This window comes from Cottoperca gobio, chromosome 4, assembly GCF_900634415.1.
Source record: "Cottoperca gobio chromosome 4, fCotGob3.1, whole genome shotgun sequence".
Lineage (NCBI taxonomy): Eukaryota > Metazoa > Chordata > Actinopteri > Perciformes > Bovichtidae > Cottoperca > Cottoperca gobio.
Genome location: NC_041358.1, coordinates 12,956,674 through 12,974,552, shown reverse-complemented (window position 1 = coordinate 12,974,552; position 17,879 = coordinate 12,956,674). Strand labels below are relative to the sequence as shown.

General features: G+C 41.1%; 1 protein-coding gene across 20 annotated transcripts in view; it reads left to right on the top strand.

The window, feature by feature from the left end:
* Positions 1 to 17,879, top strand: part of dock7 (dedicator of cytokinesis 7) — a 48,750-nt gene that overhangs the window by 18,458 nt on the left and 12,413 nt on the right. For 4 of the 20 annotated variants that reach the window (XM_029429667.1, XM_029429665.1, XM_029429669.1 and 1 more), the window contains exons 15-34: positions 1,966 to 2,083; positions 2,339 to 2,409; positions 4,560 to 4,698; positions 4,944 to 5,045; positions 5,309 to 5,395; positions 6,118 to 6,349; positions 7,006 to 7,170; positions 7,392 to 7,412; positions 7,877 to 8,046; positions 8,965 to 9,057; positions 10,693 to 10,782; positions 12,292 to 12,387; positions 12,502 to 12,642; positions 12,989 to 13,102; positions 13,549 to 13,716; positions 14,451 to 14,590; positions 14,997 to 15,166; positions 16,326 to 16,504; positions 16,641 to 16,823; positions 17,541 to 17,700. In XM_029429667.1, coding sequence (XP_029285527.1) covers positions 1,966 to 2,083; positions 2,339 to 2,409; positions 4,560 to 4,698; positions 4,944 to 5,045; positions 5,309 to 5,395; positions 6,118 to 6,349; positions 7,006 to 7,170; positions 7,392 to 7,412; positions 7,877 to 8,046; positions 8,965 to 9,057; positions 10,693 to 10,782; positions 12,292 to 12,387; positions 12,502 to 12,642; positions 12,989 to 13,102; positions 13,549 to 13,716; positions 14,451 to 14,590; positions 14,997 to 15,166; positions 16,326 to 16,504; positions 16,641 to 16,823; positions 17,541 to 17,700 — 2,639 coding nt within the window. The remainder of the gene's footprint in view (positions 1 to 1,965; positions 2,084 to 2,338; positions 2,410 to 4,559; positions 4,699 to 4,943; positions 5,046 to 5,308; positions 5,396 to 6,117; positions 6,350 to 7,005; positions 7,171 to 7,391; positions 7,413 to 7,876; positions 8,047 to 8,964; positions 9,058 to 10,692; positions 10,783 to 12,291; positions 12,388 to 12,501; positions 12,643 to 12,988; positions 13,103 to 13,548; positions 13,717 to 14,450; positions 14,591 to 14,996; positions 15,167 to 16,325; positions 16,505 to 16,640; positions 16,824 to 17,540; positions 17,701 to 17,879) is intronic. The other 16 variants (XM_029429671.1, XM_029429670.1, XM_029429673.1 and 13 more) reach the window with 9 other exon arrangements.

The window sequence follows — 17,879 nt, the reverse complement described above, 5'->3', positions numbered from 1 at the left end:
TAATTGTTTTTCCATCCATTGATCACCTCCTATGTTGACCTCTGGGGGAGAGGACTGCTCTGTTAATGTGCTGTGAGTCAGTCCTTTGTTTCATAGTTGGATAGTGTGGATACCTTTTGTACAGCGCCCCATCCTTTGTTAATCACAAGGTGAAAATAAGTCATGTTCACTCACAGCACCTGATTGGCTGAGTCTGCCTGTTTATATTTAGATGTGCTTAAACTTCTTGAACTGTTTTTTTTTTTTACAAAACAGATACTGCCAATAACAGGTTCAATTAATTTTAATTTAGGCATAATCTAAGATTTGCTTATCCAAGGTTATTTTCAATTCAAACAGTTCTGTTTTAAACTCTTGAACTAAATTATCTTCTTGATTTTGATTTTGTTTTTGAACATATTAATTTGAAAGAATTTGCAATGTCAAATGTACTGTATGCTGTCTAATGCTGATGGGAAACAATTGAGTGCTGCTAAGTGGATATCTAGTGGCACTTATTACTGTACAACTATACCACAGCCTCTACAATTATGGATCTAATATGTACATCAAATCTATTATTCAAATTCAAATTGTAGCGGGCGCCCTGGTACCTCATCCGGTAGCGCTGGCGACCCATATACAAAGGCTCAGTCCTTGTCACAGCGGCATGTGGTTCGAGTCCGACCCGTGGCCATTTGCTGTATGTCTTCCCCTTCTCTCCCCCTTTCGTAACCTCTCATCCTCACTATCAGTAAAGGCATGAAAAGGCCGAAAAAATTACAAAAAAAAAATCGTAGCAAGTTGGACCATGAGTAAAGTTTTCATAGAAGTTGGGTATACCCAGTTTTGAATAAAATGTAGGCACTCTTCTCAACCCTTTCATCAACATTGTGTTGTCCTATTAACATGGCATAATTTATATTTATTCACTATTTCTCAAAATGCTCCAAATTGCTAGAAAGTGACTTTGTCACCTGGCCTTCTGATAAGAAACTTATCCTGATCTATGTTTAGAGTTGGCAAACAATGACTTTGTCCTCTTATTTAGCCTCTGGACTTAAAAATAGGGAAGGTGGGTAGCTGCCATTGTACAGTCGGGAGCGTATGGGGAGACCAACAGAGTTTGCAATGCAGACTTTCACAGTATTCATGTGTACTGATTAACCAAAGATGAATCTGATTAGATGAACTGACCAATCAGTGATACTTCCTCACTGTGCTTGTATGGGGCTTTCAGATTTTCCATATGAAGTCATCTTGGGGTCTATTTCTGTTAAAATTCAACAACCCACTTTAAAGCTACCATTGTTATTGCTAGGACATGCTAGATGGAGGGCAACAGAAGAAGGGAATGATTCTAATGATCAGACCAAAGAGATTCCCACGCTTCCTTGTCAGTTGTGGTTCCAGCTGTGGTCTCTGGGGGGCCGCCCCCCCACAGACTCAACTACGTCAGTGTGGTTGGTCAGCTGATCCCGGGTTACTTTGTACTTCCTATTGTGGGGCCTCCTCCCACTTCCCATCAGTAACCAGTGTCTTTGACAGTACAGTACCATTACTTTTCCTGGCAACGATGACAACAATGGTCAGGATTGTAAAATTCCAACCACATTCAGTATTTTTAAAAAAATGTTTATTTTAAACAATTTGTTACAACAGAAGCAGAATCAACCAAGGCCCACCAATCAATTTATGCCGGCAGAAAGTTTGTTGTAATGTAATGTCATTTGAATTATTTATATGATGGTTACACTCTTGATGACCGTGGCTAAAACGGCCTTCAAGCTATTGCTACTTTCTACCATATTTTATACACTATTATTAATGTCCTACTCTGTATACATGGGTTTTTCATGTTTCTTCTGTGTATGTTCTCAATCATTTACCCAAGAGATTGACTTATTTATTTGGCGCAATTCCTTTTAATGACATCATTTATGATGTGCCTTATTTTCTCTGTTTGTGTCTGTGTCTGTCTTTTAGGAATCTGCTGTATGTGAACCCTCAGAGTCTGAACTTTGCCAACCGCCAAGGCTCTGCCCGCAACATCACAGTCAAAGTGCAATTTATGAGCGGAGAGGATCCAAACAATGCAATGCCGGTACACCATGATAAGATGCTATAAAAGAAAAGATCATTCATCTTAGTCTAGTCCTCTTAGTTGTATGTGTTGAAAACTAATGACTTTTGTGTGGTTGTATGAAAAACCTGCAAATTGTAACAGCACTGCATTATCCTGCAGCTGTGTGCATGCAACCAAATATTCTCTGGGTAAATACATGTTGAGAAATTGTGATAATTCATTGTAACATCGCTACATGATCATCTGAATGTCTGTATATTTTCTATCCACCAGGTGATATTTGGGAAGTCCAGCTGTGGAGATTTCGCTAAAGAAGCTTATACTGCTGTGGTGTACCATAACAGGCAAGTTCTTTGTCTTTATAATAGTCTCTATAGAGTGCTGTAGGGAACCTGTGATGGATATCCAGATATCCCAACATTTTGACCCAATGCTCCATAGCAATAACATATTTTCATTCAGTCCGGTAGTGAGCATCTTTACATGATTTATGCGATGACCTCTCTTGGCAATGGTCAGGTATGGAAATCTGACATGCTAAGCCTTGTACTCACATGGTCTTCATGATTGTCATGAGATCAATTGAAAATGAAATAAAAAAATATCCTCCTTTTTAATTTAACATCTACTATTACACCTCCATCACCCAACCTTTGATGGCATTCATTAAAGAATAGTTCGGGTCAACCGTCTGGATATTGTCAAGTGGGTGTCCTTGGCAGACGTTTCTGACCAAGAGCTAAGGGGTCTCTAATATTTAATCACCGCTATCAGGTGTTTTTATGACATCCAGAGGTTTTGTCATTTGTCACCCAGGGGTCACATCTTCAAGGCTAAAATTAATCAACCTGTGAACAATGTACGACTGTGACCAGGACTTAATTCAGTTCTTAGAAGTGACTATAGGTAATGGCCAATTACAGTCTGAATTTCACTCAGAAGTGGCACAAATGTTCTCTTGTCAAAGCTCTTAAAGGAACATATGAGAACAAGGAAAGGAAACAACTCTTTATTGTAGGACATGTTTTGTAATATGGAGAGCTTCAGCCTTTGTGCTTGTATCTGCTTTTGGATTTCTTAGCTTTTCCACTGCGATACAAGAAGCTCCTCGTGCTGTTTCTCTGGTCCTTAACCAAAAATATTTGTTCCCATAAGAAATGAGGGCCCTTCTGTGACCTTTTTATGCTGTTTTAGTCATTTCTAGCCTTAAGGCAATTCTCGTGGGTTTGTTGATAGGTTGTTTGTAGATGTGGGTTGTTTGTTTCTCGGCACTGGCCTGCAGACAAAGTTTCCTCCTGGGGGACAAAAAATAATTCAGCTGAAGTGAGTTATGATGTGTTATGTAATTTATTTATTTTAAGATGACTTGACTTCCACTATGAACCTATGACCCACTGTCTAGGGAAACATTTTCCAAAGTTATAAATAGACTCAGCAGGAAATAGAATATATGAAGATTTCAATTGATTTGCATATTTGTACATTGTGGATCAACATGTTCTTATGCAAGTCTAAAGCTAGTATGTTATTCTTTCTAGCTAGACACTTAAAGGTTCTCTATATGGAATTCAGTGCAGATTTATGATTGAGGAATTACCTCCACATGGCTGTCAACATGGCTGTGGCTGAGCCGGGGGCTAGCAGTTAATGGTACTAACAGCACAAACAGCGCAAACAACAACAACGGTGCTGACAGAGTACTAAACGGCGTTAAACTGATGGGGAATTCGAGGATGGTCGTTCATGCTTCCGTCACAACGCCGTGGGTCGAGGCGGCATTATCAGCGCTAACCGCCGAGTGAGGGCAGTGCAGAGCGGCGTCCATTTGCTAGTCAGTGTGGGACACACACAAGGACTCACGTGTGGCTGGCCAGGCTATGTAAACAAAGCACAGAAAAGCTCGGATTACAACACACACAGGGGGTGTGTGGCTTCATTCTCTGCCCAGGACCACATTACCCCAAATAGTTGTTTTGCTGCTATGTTCCTGCTCTGAATGCCGTGTATAGAACACATGGGGCAAACCATTCTCAATAGTTTCCAGAATGAGTCGTATAAAAGTGCTCCAGCAATAGTAGGACCCTATATATAATTATGACCTTATACATAATTATGACTGACTTGTTCCCTGTTCAAAAACATGGAGGAGGCAATGACCACACAGTAGGCAATCGTTGTGGTTGCACCCTTGTCGCTTTGAGAGAGTTGAAGTATTATGCAGAAGCTTAAGGTTAAGGTTATTTATCGTGTTCAGCCAATGAGAGATTCATATTCAATGTGGTTAGAATTAGAACTATAAGGTTTAAATGGAAGGTCTTTTGAGATGGCAGCCTGAACCACATGACCAAACCTTTCTACGTACTTCAGAAACAAATCTATTTTGGGTGGTGGTCTTTCCTAATGTATACATTTATTGAATATAAAACAGCTTCTCACACAGTTGTTGAATACGTTTTTATAATTTACAATAAAAGTTACTAATTGCTGTCAACAGATCCCCTGACTTTCATGATGAAATCAAAATCAAGCTGCCTGCCTCCCTGTCGGACCACCACCACATTCTCTTCACCTTTTACCACGTCAGCTGCCAGCAGAAGCAGAACACACCACTGGAGACCCCTGTGGGATACACGGTAGGTAACAAACAAATTGAACTGTTGACACATAGGCTGTTTCCGTGGTTGTAGGTAACAGCTATTTGCACTCCCACTACTGCAATGGTCCAGCAGGCATAAATGTACACTTAAACATTCTCATTTACAAGCACACATTCTCTACTTGTCTTTTAGAGTAATGTGTAATTTTGAATATGTACTGAATGAAAATAATATTATCCTATGTGTGTTTTTTGTCCTCTGTGTTCTCTCCCACTCTGTAGTGGATCCCCATGCTGCAGAATGGGCGTCTGCGGACCGGCCACTTCTGTCTCCCTGTGTCCCTGGAGAAACCACCACAATCCTACTCTGTTCTCTCACCAGATGTAAGACTGTTTTGTTTTTTTGTTTTTGTTTTTTTTTATTAAAGAATGGAAAGTGTTTTTACAGTATAAAGACATTTATTGAAGTATGGTGTCATGGTGTCTTGGAGTACCCTTTATAATATAAAAAGAATAGAGATGTAAAGGCTTTGTAAGGGTTCGGAACAGCCTTCTACACACAGTGACCTATCGTTCATTTTCACTGCTTGTGAAATGTTCATTTTGCCAATGCAGCACAGATTTACTCTGGTATTATTCTATTTCAGGTTCCTCTCCCTGGGATGAAGTGGGTGGACAACCATCGAGGAGTATTTAATGTGGAAGTGGTGTCTCTTTCAACCATCCACACACAGGTAACAGTACTGTATACAACTGATGATATCATACATATGAGCAGAGGGAAAAACGCTGCTTGAAAATTAAAACCTTATATTACCAAAATGACCCTGGAATGAAGAAGAGCAGTTTTATTGTAATATCAGTTGCGGTAGAATCATTTTCAAAAGCATTACTCACAGGTTATAATTTTTAATTTCATTTTCAGTAAAGAGAAACAAACACAGCGTTCTCACATTTAGACAATAATTCCTCCACAGCACCAGTGCATTAGTGGGTGAAGCTCGCCTCTGCAGTAATTTACTGAGGTCTACTCCATCTCTGTGTCGGCTGGGGTGTGGAGGGCTTTACTGTGGTCCCTAGGAGCCTAACTGGGACTAATGTGCTCATAAATCACTGCTCCTGGCACAGATTAGACATGTTGGATTCTACTGTGTTCTTGTAGCAACGTTCGTTTTGTGGTTTCTACTTGGTGAGCCAAGTTACAGACGAGTAGATCAAAGCATACCTTTGTTTGTCGACTTCCTTCCCCCCTTTTCTCTTTAACCTTTCTCTACATTTTAACACTGTTATGTATTTTTCCTCTAAGCTTCTTCTTTTTGCCAAGTTTTCTCTCCATCCATCTTCTCTTCTGTTCTTTTACCATCTGTGTCTTTCTATATCCCCTTTCCTGCATTTGTTTTGCTAGTAAATTTATCTCTCTCTTCTCCTTTGCACCCTTACCACTCTCCCTCTCCAGGACCAGTACCTGGACAAGTTCTTTGCCTTGGTACACGCCCTGGACGAGCACATGTTCCCAGTCAGGATAGGAGACATGCGCATAATGGAGAACAACCTGGAGGCTGAGCTCAAGTCCAGCATTGCTGCGCTCAATTCTTCCCAGCTGGAACCAGTGGTTCGATTCCTTCACCTTCTACTCGACAAGTTGGTGTTGCTTGTAGTGCGGCCGCCAGTCATTGCTGGGCAGATAGGTATGATATTGTATAACACTCAACTAAAACTTTTCTTTTAATTACAGAGATGATGAATATAAGGTAAAGGTTAAAGGTTTTCCTAAAGTTGGTCATGGCAACAGGGATGTCATTTGTTGCATAGTCGCAGCCCGTTGTGTGAAGCTCAGGTTTATCACCGCTGTATCTGCATCCACTCTATAGAAGTATTTTTGACATTTTGGGAATCTGTGATTTTAGAGTTTTATTATGATTCTTCAACATTATGTGCGGAAGTTCCAAAAAACTGCAGTTCATCGAATGGCCAATGGAGGCTGGCTCCAAAAGCGAGTCAATCCCCATAGCCCCCATGTAAAATCCCCAACTTTACAGCAGAAATAAACATGTTTACAGCCTGATACAAAAAACTGTTTTTGTCTCGACAGCTAATTTCCCTATTTATGACAACTGTACTGGGACTGAAATGTTTTATAACTCACCCGTTGTAATTATATTTAGGTTATGCATTATTATGTGGGTCATCTTGTGCACACACATCCTGTAACTCTGTGTGTATTTGTCCATATCTGCATTTTTGCACTTGTGTCAATTTAGTGTGTGTGTGTGTGTGTGTGTGTGTGTGTGTGTGTGTGTGTGTGTGTGTGTGTGTGTGTGTGTGTGTGTGTGTGTGTGTTCAGTGAATCTTGGCCAGGCATCCTTCGAGGTTATGGCATCCATAGTGAACCGGCTTCATAAGTACTTGGACACCAGCCAGGACATGCACGGCCGCAACGGCTTGCTGTCCTCTTACATCCACTATGTCTTCCGCTTGCCCAGCACTGACCCCAACTCACCCTCTCCAGGTATTGTACTCTCAATACAGTTCACCACCTCACATTTTTCTTTATTCTATACCTGTTTTTCAGTTTTCTCCTTTTAAGTTAACTTCATCCAACCCCCAACTCACCTTCACTGGGTGTCTTATTGTCAAACCTACCTGCCATAATTTTTCTTCTTCTATTTCTTTTTACCTTTTGATTTTGTTCCTCCCACATCCATTTTGTCTTCTGCCTGCCCAACACAGACCCCAACTCATCTTTAACAGGTAGATATGGCCACTGTACATCTGTGTGCAATTATTCTTCCCTCTAAAATTAATTAACTTTTAGGTCTTCCAGTAATATTCCATTTGGGTAGAGCGTTTGGCATGTGTTACATGGTTTCCTGCAATCAGTCCCGTATTAGCTAACTAACCATCGACTGCCAAGACACATTAGATGCTCCATGGAAATAAAATCACTTATGATTAAATATGTTTGAGCTTCTTACCTGTGTGTTCACCACATGCAAGATGAAGAGTTGTTTGGCTTATTGATAAGAGGCACGATTGGTGTGCATTGGGATCAGAGTTAATGTGCAACATCGTGTCCGTGGACCCACAATGGCTTGGTAAAAGAATATTATTATTATTATTATTATTATTATTATTATTATTATTATTATTATTATTATTATTATTCCCATCACATCCCAGTTGTTCCATTTTCCTTCCTCTGTGTGTTGTCCCAGGCCCTGGAGGGTTAGGAGGTTCGGTTCACTATGCCACCATGGCTCGCTCAGCTGTTCGACCAGCCAGCCTCAACCTTAACCGCTCCCGTAGCCTTAGCAACAGTAACCCTGACATCTCCGGTACACCCACCTCTCCTGACGACGAGGTCCGCTCCATCATTGGAAGCAAGGTAAGGTCCATAACTTTAATCTCAGTACTTTTAGCAAGAAAGAAAGAGGCGCTAATGTTTGTGATGTGGACAGAACCTGCAGGGATAGTTTCTTGGCACACAGTCCCTACTGCACATTGATATCAGTAGAGTTAAATATTTACCATTGCCATAGTCCAGCAGCTCTTATTGATTTGTGTTGCATTTTAGATATGCTCATGTACTGAACTCTAGTTCTGTAGTTCTTAATCCAGGCAGAGGCCTTCCATGTGCACTGTGACCCACGGGGGCTATTGTATCACTAGTAAACGGTATAGCCAACACGTAAACATAAGATTGGACATCTTATCTCTATAACCGCTGAAACAGCAACCTGACACAAATATACATACGCGTGCACACACAGTGCTTAGTGTGTGCAGGTTGTGAAAGGCACAAGAGACGTTTCGTTTACAGACGCATAAGAAAGCAGATGCTGTCAAGAAGACACAATAGCACATTGTTTCTACAGTCATGAAGAATAGCTTAGCCTTGCCAGTCTATTGTTTTTCATTTATTTATCTGTTGTGATTTCTTTTGTTTTGTTTGTAATTTGTGATTTCCCTCCTCAAACACGTTTAACCCGAAAGTAGCTGAGCAGTGACTGAATGCAGCCCCTTGTTTGGTGAATGTTCCCTTTGCTGCTAATACTTAACTAAACCTTTCTTCTCTTGTCTCTGATGGAGGGACAGAAGCTGTGCTTTGCTCCTCTGTGGTGATGATTTGGATTTTTTAATTTACTGACAGCTAACCTGTTATAGGCCCTTGGCATCTTCCAGCAGTCCTGACCTCTGAACCTCTTTAACCTGTCATTATTCCTTCCCTCCTCCTTCCCCCGTGCTGCTCGCTCATTCCGTTGCTTCCTGCCTGCCTCGTGTCCTTTAACCTTGGCACGCCTAGGGCTTAGACCGCTCCAACTCGTGGGTGCACACCATGGGCTGTAAGAGTGACCCCTGGGGATCCAGCCCTGGGTCGGCTCCAGAAACCATGCAGGTGGTTTTATGAATGCCCCGTCCTCCGCTTTGCCTCACTATAAAAACAATTCACCTTGAAGGGATACTGCAATATTTGGAGTTTTGTTTTTTTTGTGTACTATATCCGAGTTATTGAAAGAAAGGTGATAAATCGTTACGCTGAATGAATATTTACGGTTTACATTTGTTCAGATCCTGTTTTTCCGGTGTTGTCATGATCACATCTCTAATTTATAGACTCTATCCTGAAGCTACTTCCGATGATTGGCAACCATTTTTTGCTTACTCTCTCCAAGCAAGACATTTCGAGACCATATACAATGTGACTAGTGTACCACAAAGACCAAAACTTCTGAATATTACAGTATTCTGGTAAACTTTAAGTCACAACCCTCCCATTAACCTACTAATGGGAGTCACAGCCGCCTCCATGACCCCTTATCACTCACGCTAGAGCTCATCCTTCATCACTTATCATATCTAACGCCTCACTTTTTCTCGGTACTTGCATGAAAAGACACAGTCTAAATCCAAACATCTCAGTGCCAGTTCACTATAGTAACAAGCAGCAATTACTTGAACATTGTTGGCCTCCCCTTCCTTTTATGTCAAGCTTGCCGGCCATTTTGGATTTACAGTGGTCAGTTCTTGTTAAAACCAAGACATACTATGATCTTTTGTTATGTGCGTATATTTCACAGAGAAGTTGTAGAGAAAAAGAGTAGTGTTAGAAATCATCCGCAGAGTTTTTTTATTAATTTTTTTCATCTATTATTTCCTTTTCTACTTTCTGCTTCCGCCTCAGTTATTCACTCTCCACACCAGCTAGGACCATGCATGACTTTCTACTTACCCTACATAGCATTCACTTTGTCACCGGAGCATGGTATATCTGTGAGTGTGTGTCTGTCGACATGCGTGAGATCGTTTCCATCTCCATGTGATGTTATGTCCTTTTTGAAGTTTTCATGACATAAGCCTTAGTTTGTCACTAATTGACACATCCAATATTACAAACATCAAGAAACCAAGATGAAATTAATTCTGCATATTGTAATCCTCAAATCACAGCTAGATTACAACATGAAATGAATTGTGCCATCATTGACAGAAGCACGTACATTGTCAGCATTTGACCCTGTATGGAACATTGTTAGCTCTACCTACCAATAATAATACTGTAGGAGGGTTTCTCCTTATGCCATTGTATATCTCTGAAGTATTGTATTCACCTGGAGGGATGCAAAATGGCATATCATTAAGCAATGTCAGTAACATTTTGCAGCCAATTTGCAACCTTCCTCTTAAGGCACTCAAACTACCAATGTATCGAACTGTTTTAGATTATGGATACAACAGTTTTATATGTTGTGGCCCTGTCCTGTGTCTAATTGTTTTGTGTCTTCATGTGTGACAAGTCTGTGCAAGAGATCACAATGTGTGTGTGTGTGTGTGTGTGTGTGTGTGTGTGTGTGTGTGTGTGTGTTGTGTGTGTGTGTGTGTGTGTGTGTGTGTGTGTGTGTGTGTGTGTGTGTGTGTGTGTGTGACCCAGTAGACACATTTTTCCTGTGTGCTGAGGAAAAAGGTGCAACCCCACTCTCCCGTTGCTCCTTCACTAACCTTGTTGTCACCGTTCCATTCATCCCACCCATAGGCCATGGAGCGCTGTGGCAATCGCATGTCTTCGCACACTGAGAGCGCCAGTTTCTTGCAAACTTTAACAGGACGGTTGCCCACAAAAAAGGTAGAGCCACTTGCACTGGGGGAGGAGCCAACCCCGCCCACCTCTTTGTTCGCCTCCTCACCTGTCTTGTCTGTGGATGTGTGCCTCTGGATTTGGTTGATGTCGTATTTGGTGGTTGTGGAGTTTGTCGAATGCTGAATGTTTATGATCTGCCTCTCGTTCTGAATGTGTCAAGGAGTTTCTCATTAGGCGTGAATGTTGGTTGTAATCTGGCTAATGCTGTCTGGCTAACTTAGTCTAGGAAGTCTCCTTTTATTGTGCATTATTAGGGCTGCACAATATGAGGGAAACACGCGATACGTTGTTTAAAATGAATAGTACTCGAAATAAATAAACGGATATTAAAGTGTATGTTGTTCGGCCTTCCTGCGACTTTCATTATATTGCTAAAACAGAATTTATTCCAATTTTAGTTAAATTAAATAAAGGAAATTATTCCCAGCGTTTCTTTATTGAGCCAATTGAACATTGAACTGGACACAAAAGGCACAAACAAATACAAAGAATAATAGTTACATTTTAAAGTGCCGGTTTCTCCTGATACTCTCTTTTCCAAAATCTCTGAGTGCAATATAATATAAAGATATGAATCTTGCATGGTGATATCACAATGACATTTTATATTGTGCAGCCCTATGCACTATTCACTCACATTAAGAGATTAATAAAATGTGTAATTTCTGTATGCAGCACTCAAAGTAATATAGAGATATGTTCATTAGATTCAACATTTGGTCATCATTCAGGTCCGGCCCGTTCCTAATCTTTATAATATGTCAACATGATTAAGGAAGACTTGCCAGACTCACTGGGCAAGAGTCTGTGTGTTAGCCAGACTGTGTTAGATGTTGCTTTTGCATAAAAACACACACCTAAATAAAGGCAAGTTATTGATGCATAATTCTTAGAATGCGCTCCATGCAACAAAAAAAAACCCTCTCCGTCCACACAGGGAAACATTTTTAACACCACCATTATCAGGAAGTGACAAGTTTGCATGGTGATAAGAGTGCATTTTTCATCATTTTACAAGAAATCAAGGTTGTTGCATACAATTGTAAATTATGTTATACTCATTTGTTTTACTTTTAATGAGTGTTTGGAGTTGGTAACCCTTACTGTAGTATGTGTATATATATTTTTTGGTTAAACCTCACTTTGTAATCAAGTTAATTTTCAGTGTTGGGGCCGCAGGAGCTTTACTGGACTGAATTGTTCTTCCATATAGAGAATGTTACAATTGTTAACTAAACCTGCTTAACTTTCATTCCATGTCATATCCCCCGTTAAGTAAATACACTTTGAGATTCAGTTGTTAACAGTATATTTCCTGAATAATCTGAATGTTCACAGCATGTAGATGTAGACGCACACTGATACTTCTCCTGGTGCCTCACATTCTCTCCGTCTGGCTTTGTTTGTTTGTTTGTTTGTTTGTTTGGCCTCTCCCTCTCTTTCCTTCCATCTCCACTTCTTTGCGTCCGTTTTCTACTTTCCTGTTCTTCTCAGCTCTTCCATGAGGAGTTGGCGCTCCAGTGGGTGGTGAGCAGTGGGAGCGTCAGGGAGGGCGCTCTGCAACAGGCCTGGTTTTTCTTTGAACTCATGGTAGGAAACAACATTTTAACACCTAAAAACAGCTTTGCTGGATACGTCTTCTATTATCAGTCATCACACTGCAGGATTTGTCCCATGACGAAACATCTTGACTTTTTGCCACAGGTGAAGAGCATTATCCACCACCTGTACTTCACTGAGCGCTTAGAGTCACCCAGGAAGAACCGTTTCCCAGAACGCTTCATGGATGACATTACAGCCCTGGTCAGCACCATTGCTGGCGATGTCGTGTCTCGCTTCCAGAAGGTAAGTAACAGCCTGGTGAATGTTACATGTATTACAGCGTCCTCCTAATGGGCACGCAATTTGTAAAATATCACGGCCATTCAGAGACGAAGTGCATACAAGGATAGTGTTGTTATACATTTTATTTTTTACAAATTAGCCTTTTAGTTATAATAAAACCGAGTACTGTATTTGATACTTGTTAACTCTTTATGTATACTTTTGTTCTAATGTGGCACAATAAGTTTGAGGCCACAAGGGATGCCTTCCTAGTTTTATTGACTTTATACAATGTAATAAAGCAGAAAACATGTTCAAACCGCCAACTCTTGAAACTTTTGAAGTCATGTGTATCTCCTCCAATCAGGACCTAGAGTTGGTGGAGAGACTTAACACCAGTCTGGCCTTCTTCCTCAACGATTTGCTGTCAGTCATGGACCGAGGCTTTGTCTTCACCCTGATCAGAGCATACTGGAAACAGGTAAACGTCTTCTTTAGATTCACACTTAATTACTTAATATAATAATACAATTGTATCAGGATTAGTATGAGTGAAAGCAGACCTGGAAGACTGAGCCACAATCAGATAGAAGTATTCATTTAACAAATTAATTTATATGACCCCCCCCCCCCTAAAAAAAAAATAGAGATCTAATTTTAGTATGAGTATTTATGGGATGCTTCTGCCATATATTGTTCTAGTTGTCTTTATTCTGGTGCTGTGAAGCATAAAAATAACAATGTATAAATAAAGAATTTCAGGTTTCTTCATGGCACTAAGAATATATAAAGAACTCATTTTCTAGTTTCAAGATTTTAGTTCTTTTGACAGTACTTACTGTCAATAATTGATCTGTGTGGTTATGTCGCATTTGTAAGTATTTTCTTTAGAAATATTAACGAATGTGTACCGTTTCCTCTCGCCAGGTGTCCACAAAGCTTTACGCTCTGCAGAACCCAACCCTGGAGTCTTTGAGGCTTGATTTCTTGAGAATTGTTTGCAGCCACGAACACTACGTCACCCTCAACCTACCCTGCAGCCTGCTCACTCCGCCCGCTTCACCTTCCCCCTCTGTGTCTTCAGCAACGTCACAGGTCAGACAAAAAGTGAAAATTCTGCAAACGCATACACCCTGTGAGTAGCAGTAGCAGTAGCAGTAGCAGCAGTAGTAGTAGCAGTAGCAGCAGTAGCAGTAGCAGTAGTATAGTAGTAGTAGTAGTAGTAGTAGTAGTAGTAGTAGTAGTAGTGTAGCAGTAGTAGTAATAGTAGTCTAGTAGCAGTAGTAGTAGTAGTGTAGTAATAGTAGTCTAGTAGCAGTAGTAGTAGTAGTAGCAGTAGCAGTAGCAGTAGTATAGTAGTAGTAGTAGTAGTAGTAGTGTAGCAGTAGTAGTAATAGTAGTAGTAGTAGTAGTAGTAGTGTAGTAATAGTAGTCTAGTAGTAGTAGTAGTAGTCTAGTAGTAGCAGTAGTAGTAGCAGTATAGTAGTAGCAGCAGTAGTAGTAGTAGCAGTATAGTAGTAGTAGCAGTATAGTAGTAGTAGTAGTAGTAGTAGTAGTAGTAGTAGTAGGTAAACAAATTGTACAGTGATTTCACAACTAAATTTTAAGTTGGCAAGTTTTCAAAGTATACAAGAAATGAAAGCTAGTATAGTGGCACCCATGATACTAGCTTTCATTTCTTGTGTACTTTGCAATCTTGCCAACTTGTAGATTGTAGGGCTGTCCTCCACTAATATTCATAGCATCTTTTCAACTAATTGATTTGTTTTTATTAGTCAAATATTAATGGTCTTGTTCGGGTGTTCTGTGTTCTCTCTTCTCTCCCATAGAGCTCTGGCTTCTCCACACATGTCCAGGACCAAAAGATAGCCAACATGTTTGAACTGTCTGTCCCCTTCAGAGAGCAACATTTTCTGGCCGGACTGGTGCTGTCTGAACTGTCTGTAATACTTGACCCAGAGAATGAAGGGTTAGTATGATTTGGAGGAACACTTCGTACACTTAGATAGTTTTATAGAGAAAGAGTTTGTGTCTGAGCGAAGGCAATTTGAAGGGTCAAAATGAGGGTTGAGTTACAGGGTCCTAATGTGTCACAATAATGGATGGGTGTCATTGTGACTGTGGGTGTGTGTATCCAATAAACTACCAAGTATTGTAGCGAAAGGAAAGGGATATTTTCAGGTTAGAGCCTCTGTATCTGCTGCTGAGAGATAAGCCTGTATGCATGCTGACATGCATTCATGACAGTGAGTTAAGGTTCGGCAGTTTTTTATCTTAATGTGAATAGGTTTCCTTGTTCTCTCAGCCATTGTGCTTTTCAAACTTGAAATGAAATAGCGTATCTTTGTGTTCCTTTCTTCTTGTTTGCACTGCAGGATGTTTGGCCTACATAAGAAAGTGGTGAGTGTCGTTCATAACCTCCTGTCCAGCCATGACTCGGACCCACGCTACGCCGATCCTGAGGTCAAGGCCCGAGTCGCCACGCTGTACCTGCCTCTCATTGGCATCGTCATGGAAACACTACCACAGCTCCATGACTTCACAGGTAAAGATTAGGCGCTACTTTGAACGTGCAGTTTAACGTAGAGGTTTTTGTTTGGCATCTTTATCTTGTTTCACTCAGAGCAGTCTGTCGTCTTCCAACCGTCCCGTCAGCAGCACTCTTATCTTATTTGTTTTTGGCTCGACCGCAGCAAAGCCGGAGTCAGCTCTGTAAACGTGAAAAATGTGTCACTGACTGATGAAATTACACAGTCGGTCATGGCCCTTCAAAAATCGTCTTTAACGTAAAGTAACATTCTGCGATCAATCATATGAGGTCATTCTCAGTCTTACACATAGCTTGACCTTGTCATGTGATGTGCACATTCAGTACATGTTAAGAACAAATATGACTGAAACAGCTACAGAACATTTCAGATTAACATTTAATATCCAGGTCTTCACTGTATGGACACCTCTGACTATCCCTGTAAGAATTTGGCCACAATTTAGCACATTGACCATACATGGTCCAGCACGGTATACGTGCATGTGTGTGCACATGATTAGGATGGTACCTCCTCCGCCTCACAAGGGAAACAAACCTTTAAAACATAATGTGGCACAACGCCATGACCTACAGTAGCTTTATCCATTGGAACTCAGAAGGTTATCATTCGACCTGCAAAAAAACATAATGTACTAGTTGATCTCTAACCTCAGTTAATCTCTATTATATTTATTTTTATTTTCTCCTTTAACCCCCCCCCCCCCCCCCCAGGTGAAGTCGGCTACCCTAGACCTCAAGATTGTATTTAAATGACCCAAATGTTTAAATATAAGCAGTAGGTCCAGAGTCAGATAAGCTCATGTTATAAAGCTTGGTCTGAATAAAATGTGGCCTATTTTGTGAGACCGGTTAAGTTTTTCCTAAATAGTAATTATCTGTGAAATTGAAATTGAATTCGATCCGAGTCACAACATCCCAAGTAGGTTTCCATCTACATTTAGTATGAAGGGAACCTTGCTCGACACTTGTAGTGCTCATTCAGAGTATTTTGACCACTTCTCTTGCCTTGATTACATCCACATGACACTTTCACTCTCGTGTGCCCCTACCTCACACTGTTTTTTTTACCCCTGTATTTATTGTGTTAATGTATTTAATGTATTAATTCCAGGTAATTGGCAAATTTTCTTTTCTCTCCTTTTCATGTCACTAGAGTCCCATAACCAGTGGGGTCGTCCAGGTTGTCCCCAGGGGGCAGCGATGGGCAGCAGTGGGGAAGAAGGAGAGGGCGAGGGTAACAGCATGATCAGCCAGACTGTCGCCATGGCGATAGCAGGCACCTCCACCCCCACCCCAATGTCCCGACCAAGCAGCTTCTTGCTCAACTCGCAGGTAACTCCCTGCTTGGGATAATCTGCAATTAATAAGGAAGTCTACTGTGCATTGTTACAAAATGTTCAGGCCATAGTTTTCTCACCTCGCTTGCGTTCCTTCCTCCCTGCTGGTTCCTCCCGGTCCATCTCTCCAGGCGAGTCGTCAGCACGGGAGCTTCTCGGCCGAGTCGAGTCGCAGCCTACTCATCTGTCTGCTGTGGGTGTTGAAGAACGCTGACGAGCTGGTGTTACAGAAGTGGTTCACAGACCTGTCGGTGTCCCAGCTCAACCGCCTGCTGGATCTCCTCTACCTCTGCGTGTCCTGCTTTGAGTACAAGGTAACATCAACAGTGAATACACTCACTGAGTGTAGACACACTGATTTACCACCGTATGATTGTCCAAGGGCACACAGAGGGTTGGGTACTGAGTATGCCCGTCTCCTTCAGTGTACCTTCTTCTGCATTTACGTCACACAGTTTAGGAATATTTTGGCCTGATTTTTATGAATGATACAGTATACTCACGTCAGCCATCATATGTCGAGACAACAAATAACAAAGTGTCACTAGCATACACAGTAACCAAAAAGTCAATCTGAAACATAACTTGCTGCTTTGCTGTGGACTTTGATATGTACTAATGTATGTTCTCACATACATATATATATATATATATATATATATATGTTATATGTACACATACATATGTTCACATTTAGTTTGAAATGTTCTTAATCTTATGTGGATGATAAGTTACTTACTATCCTGTTCCATCCAGAACATAAGCTTCTCTGCAGTTAATATGCTTTGACTACTGAATGTGGAGATAAAATAGTAAAAGCAGACAACTTGCTGCTTACTTTGCTATAATCATCTATTTCTATCTGTGTATTTCACTTTCTGCCATGCTATCTGGTTGCTGTTTGCTGTTCTGTGCTTGCACATTTGCTTTGTATGCTTCTAACCTGCTTTGCTTGCTGAGTGCTGTGCTGCCAATAACTTCCCCGCTGTGTTCTCTATCCGTCCACTCATCCTCTGCCTCATGGATACAAGGCCCATGTTGTGTTCACCATGCAGGGGAAGAAGGCGTTTGAACGGATGAACAGCCTGACCTTTAAGAAGTCCAAAGACATGAAGGCCAAGCTGGAGGAGGCCATACTGGGCAGCATCGGGGCCAGACAGGAGATGGTGCGACGCAGCCGCGGACAGCTAGGTGGGGTAACACATTCCAGCAAATGCTCACAGCTGCTCTCACACACCTATATTTTAAAGCACACACAGATGCATATAGAATCCTAAGACCTGAGTAAGGAGGAGGTTGTGTAACTTAAAGACAGACACACAGTCAATCACTTATATCCTGCTTTCCGTCCACTGCACACACATACTGCT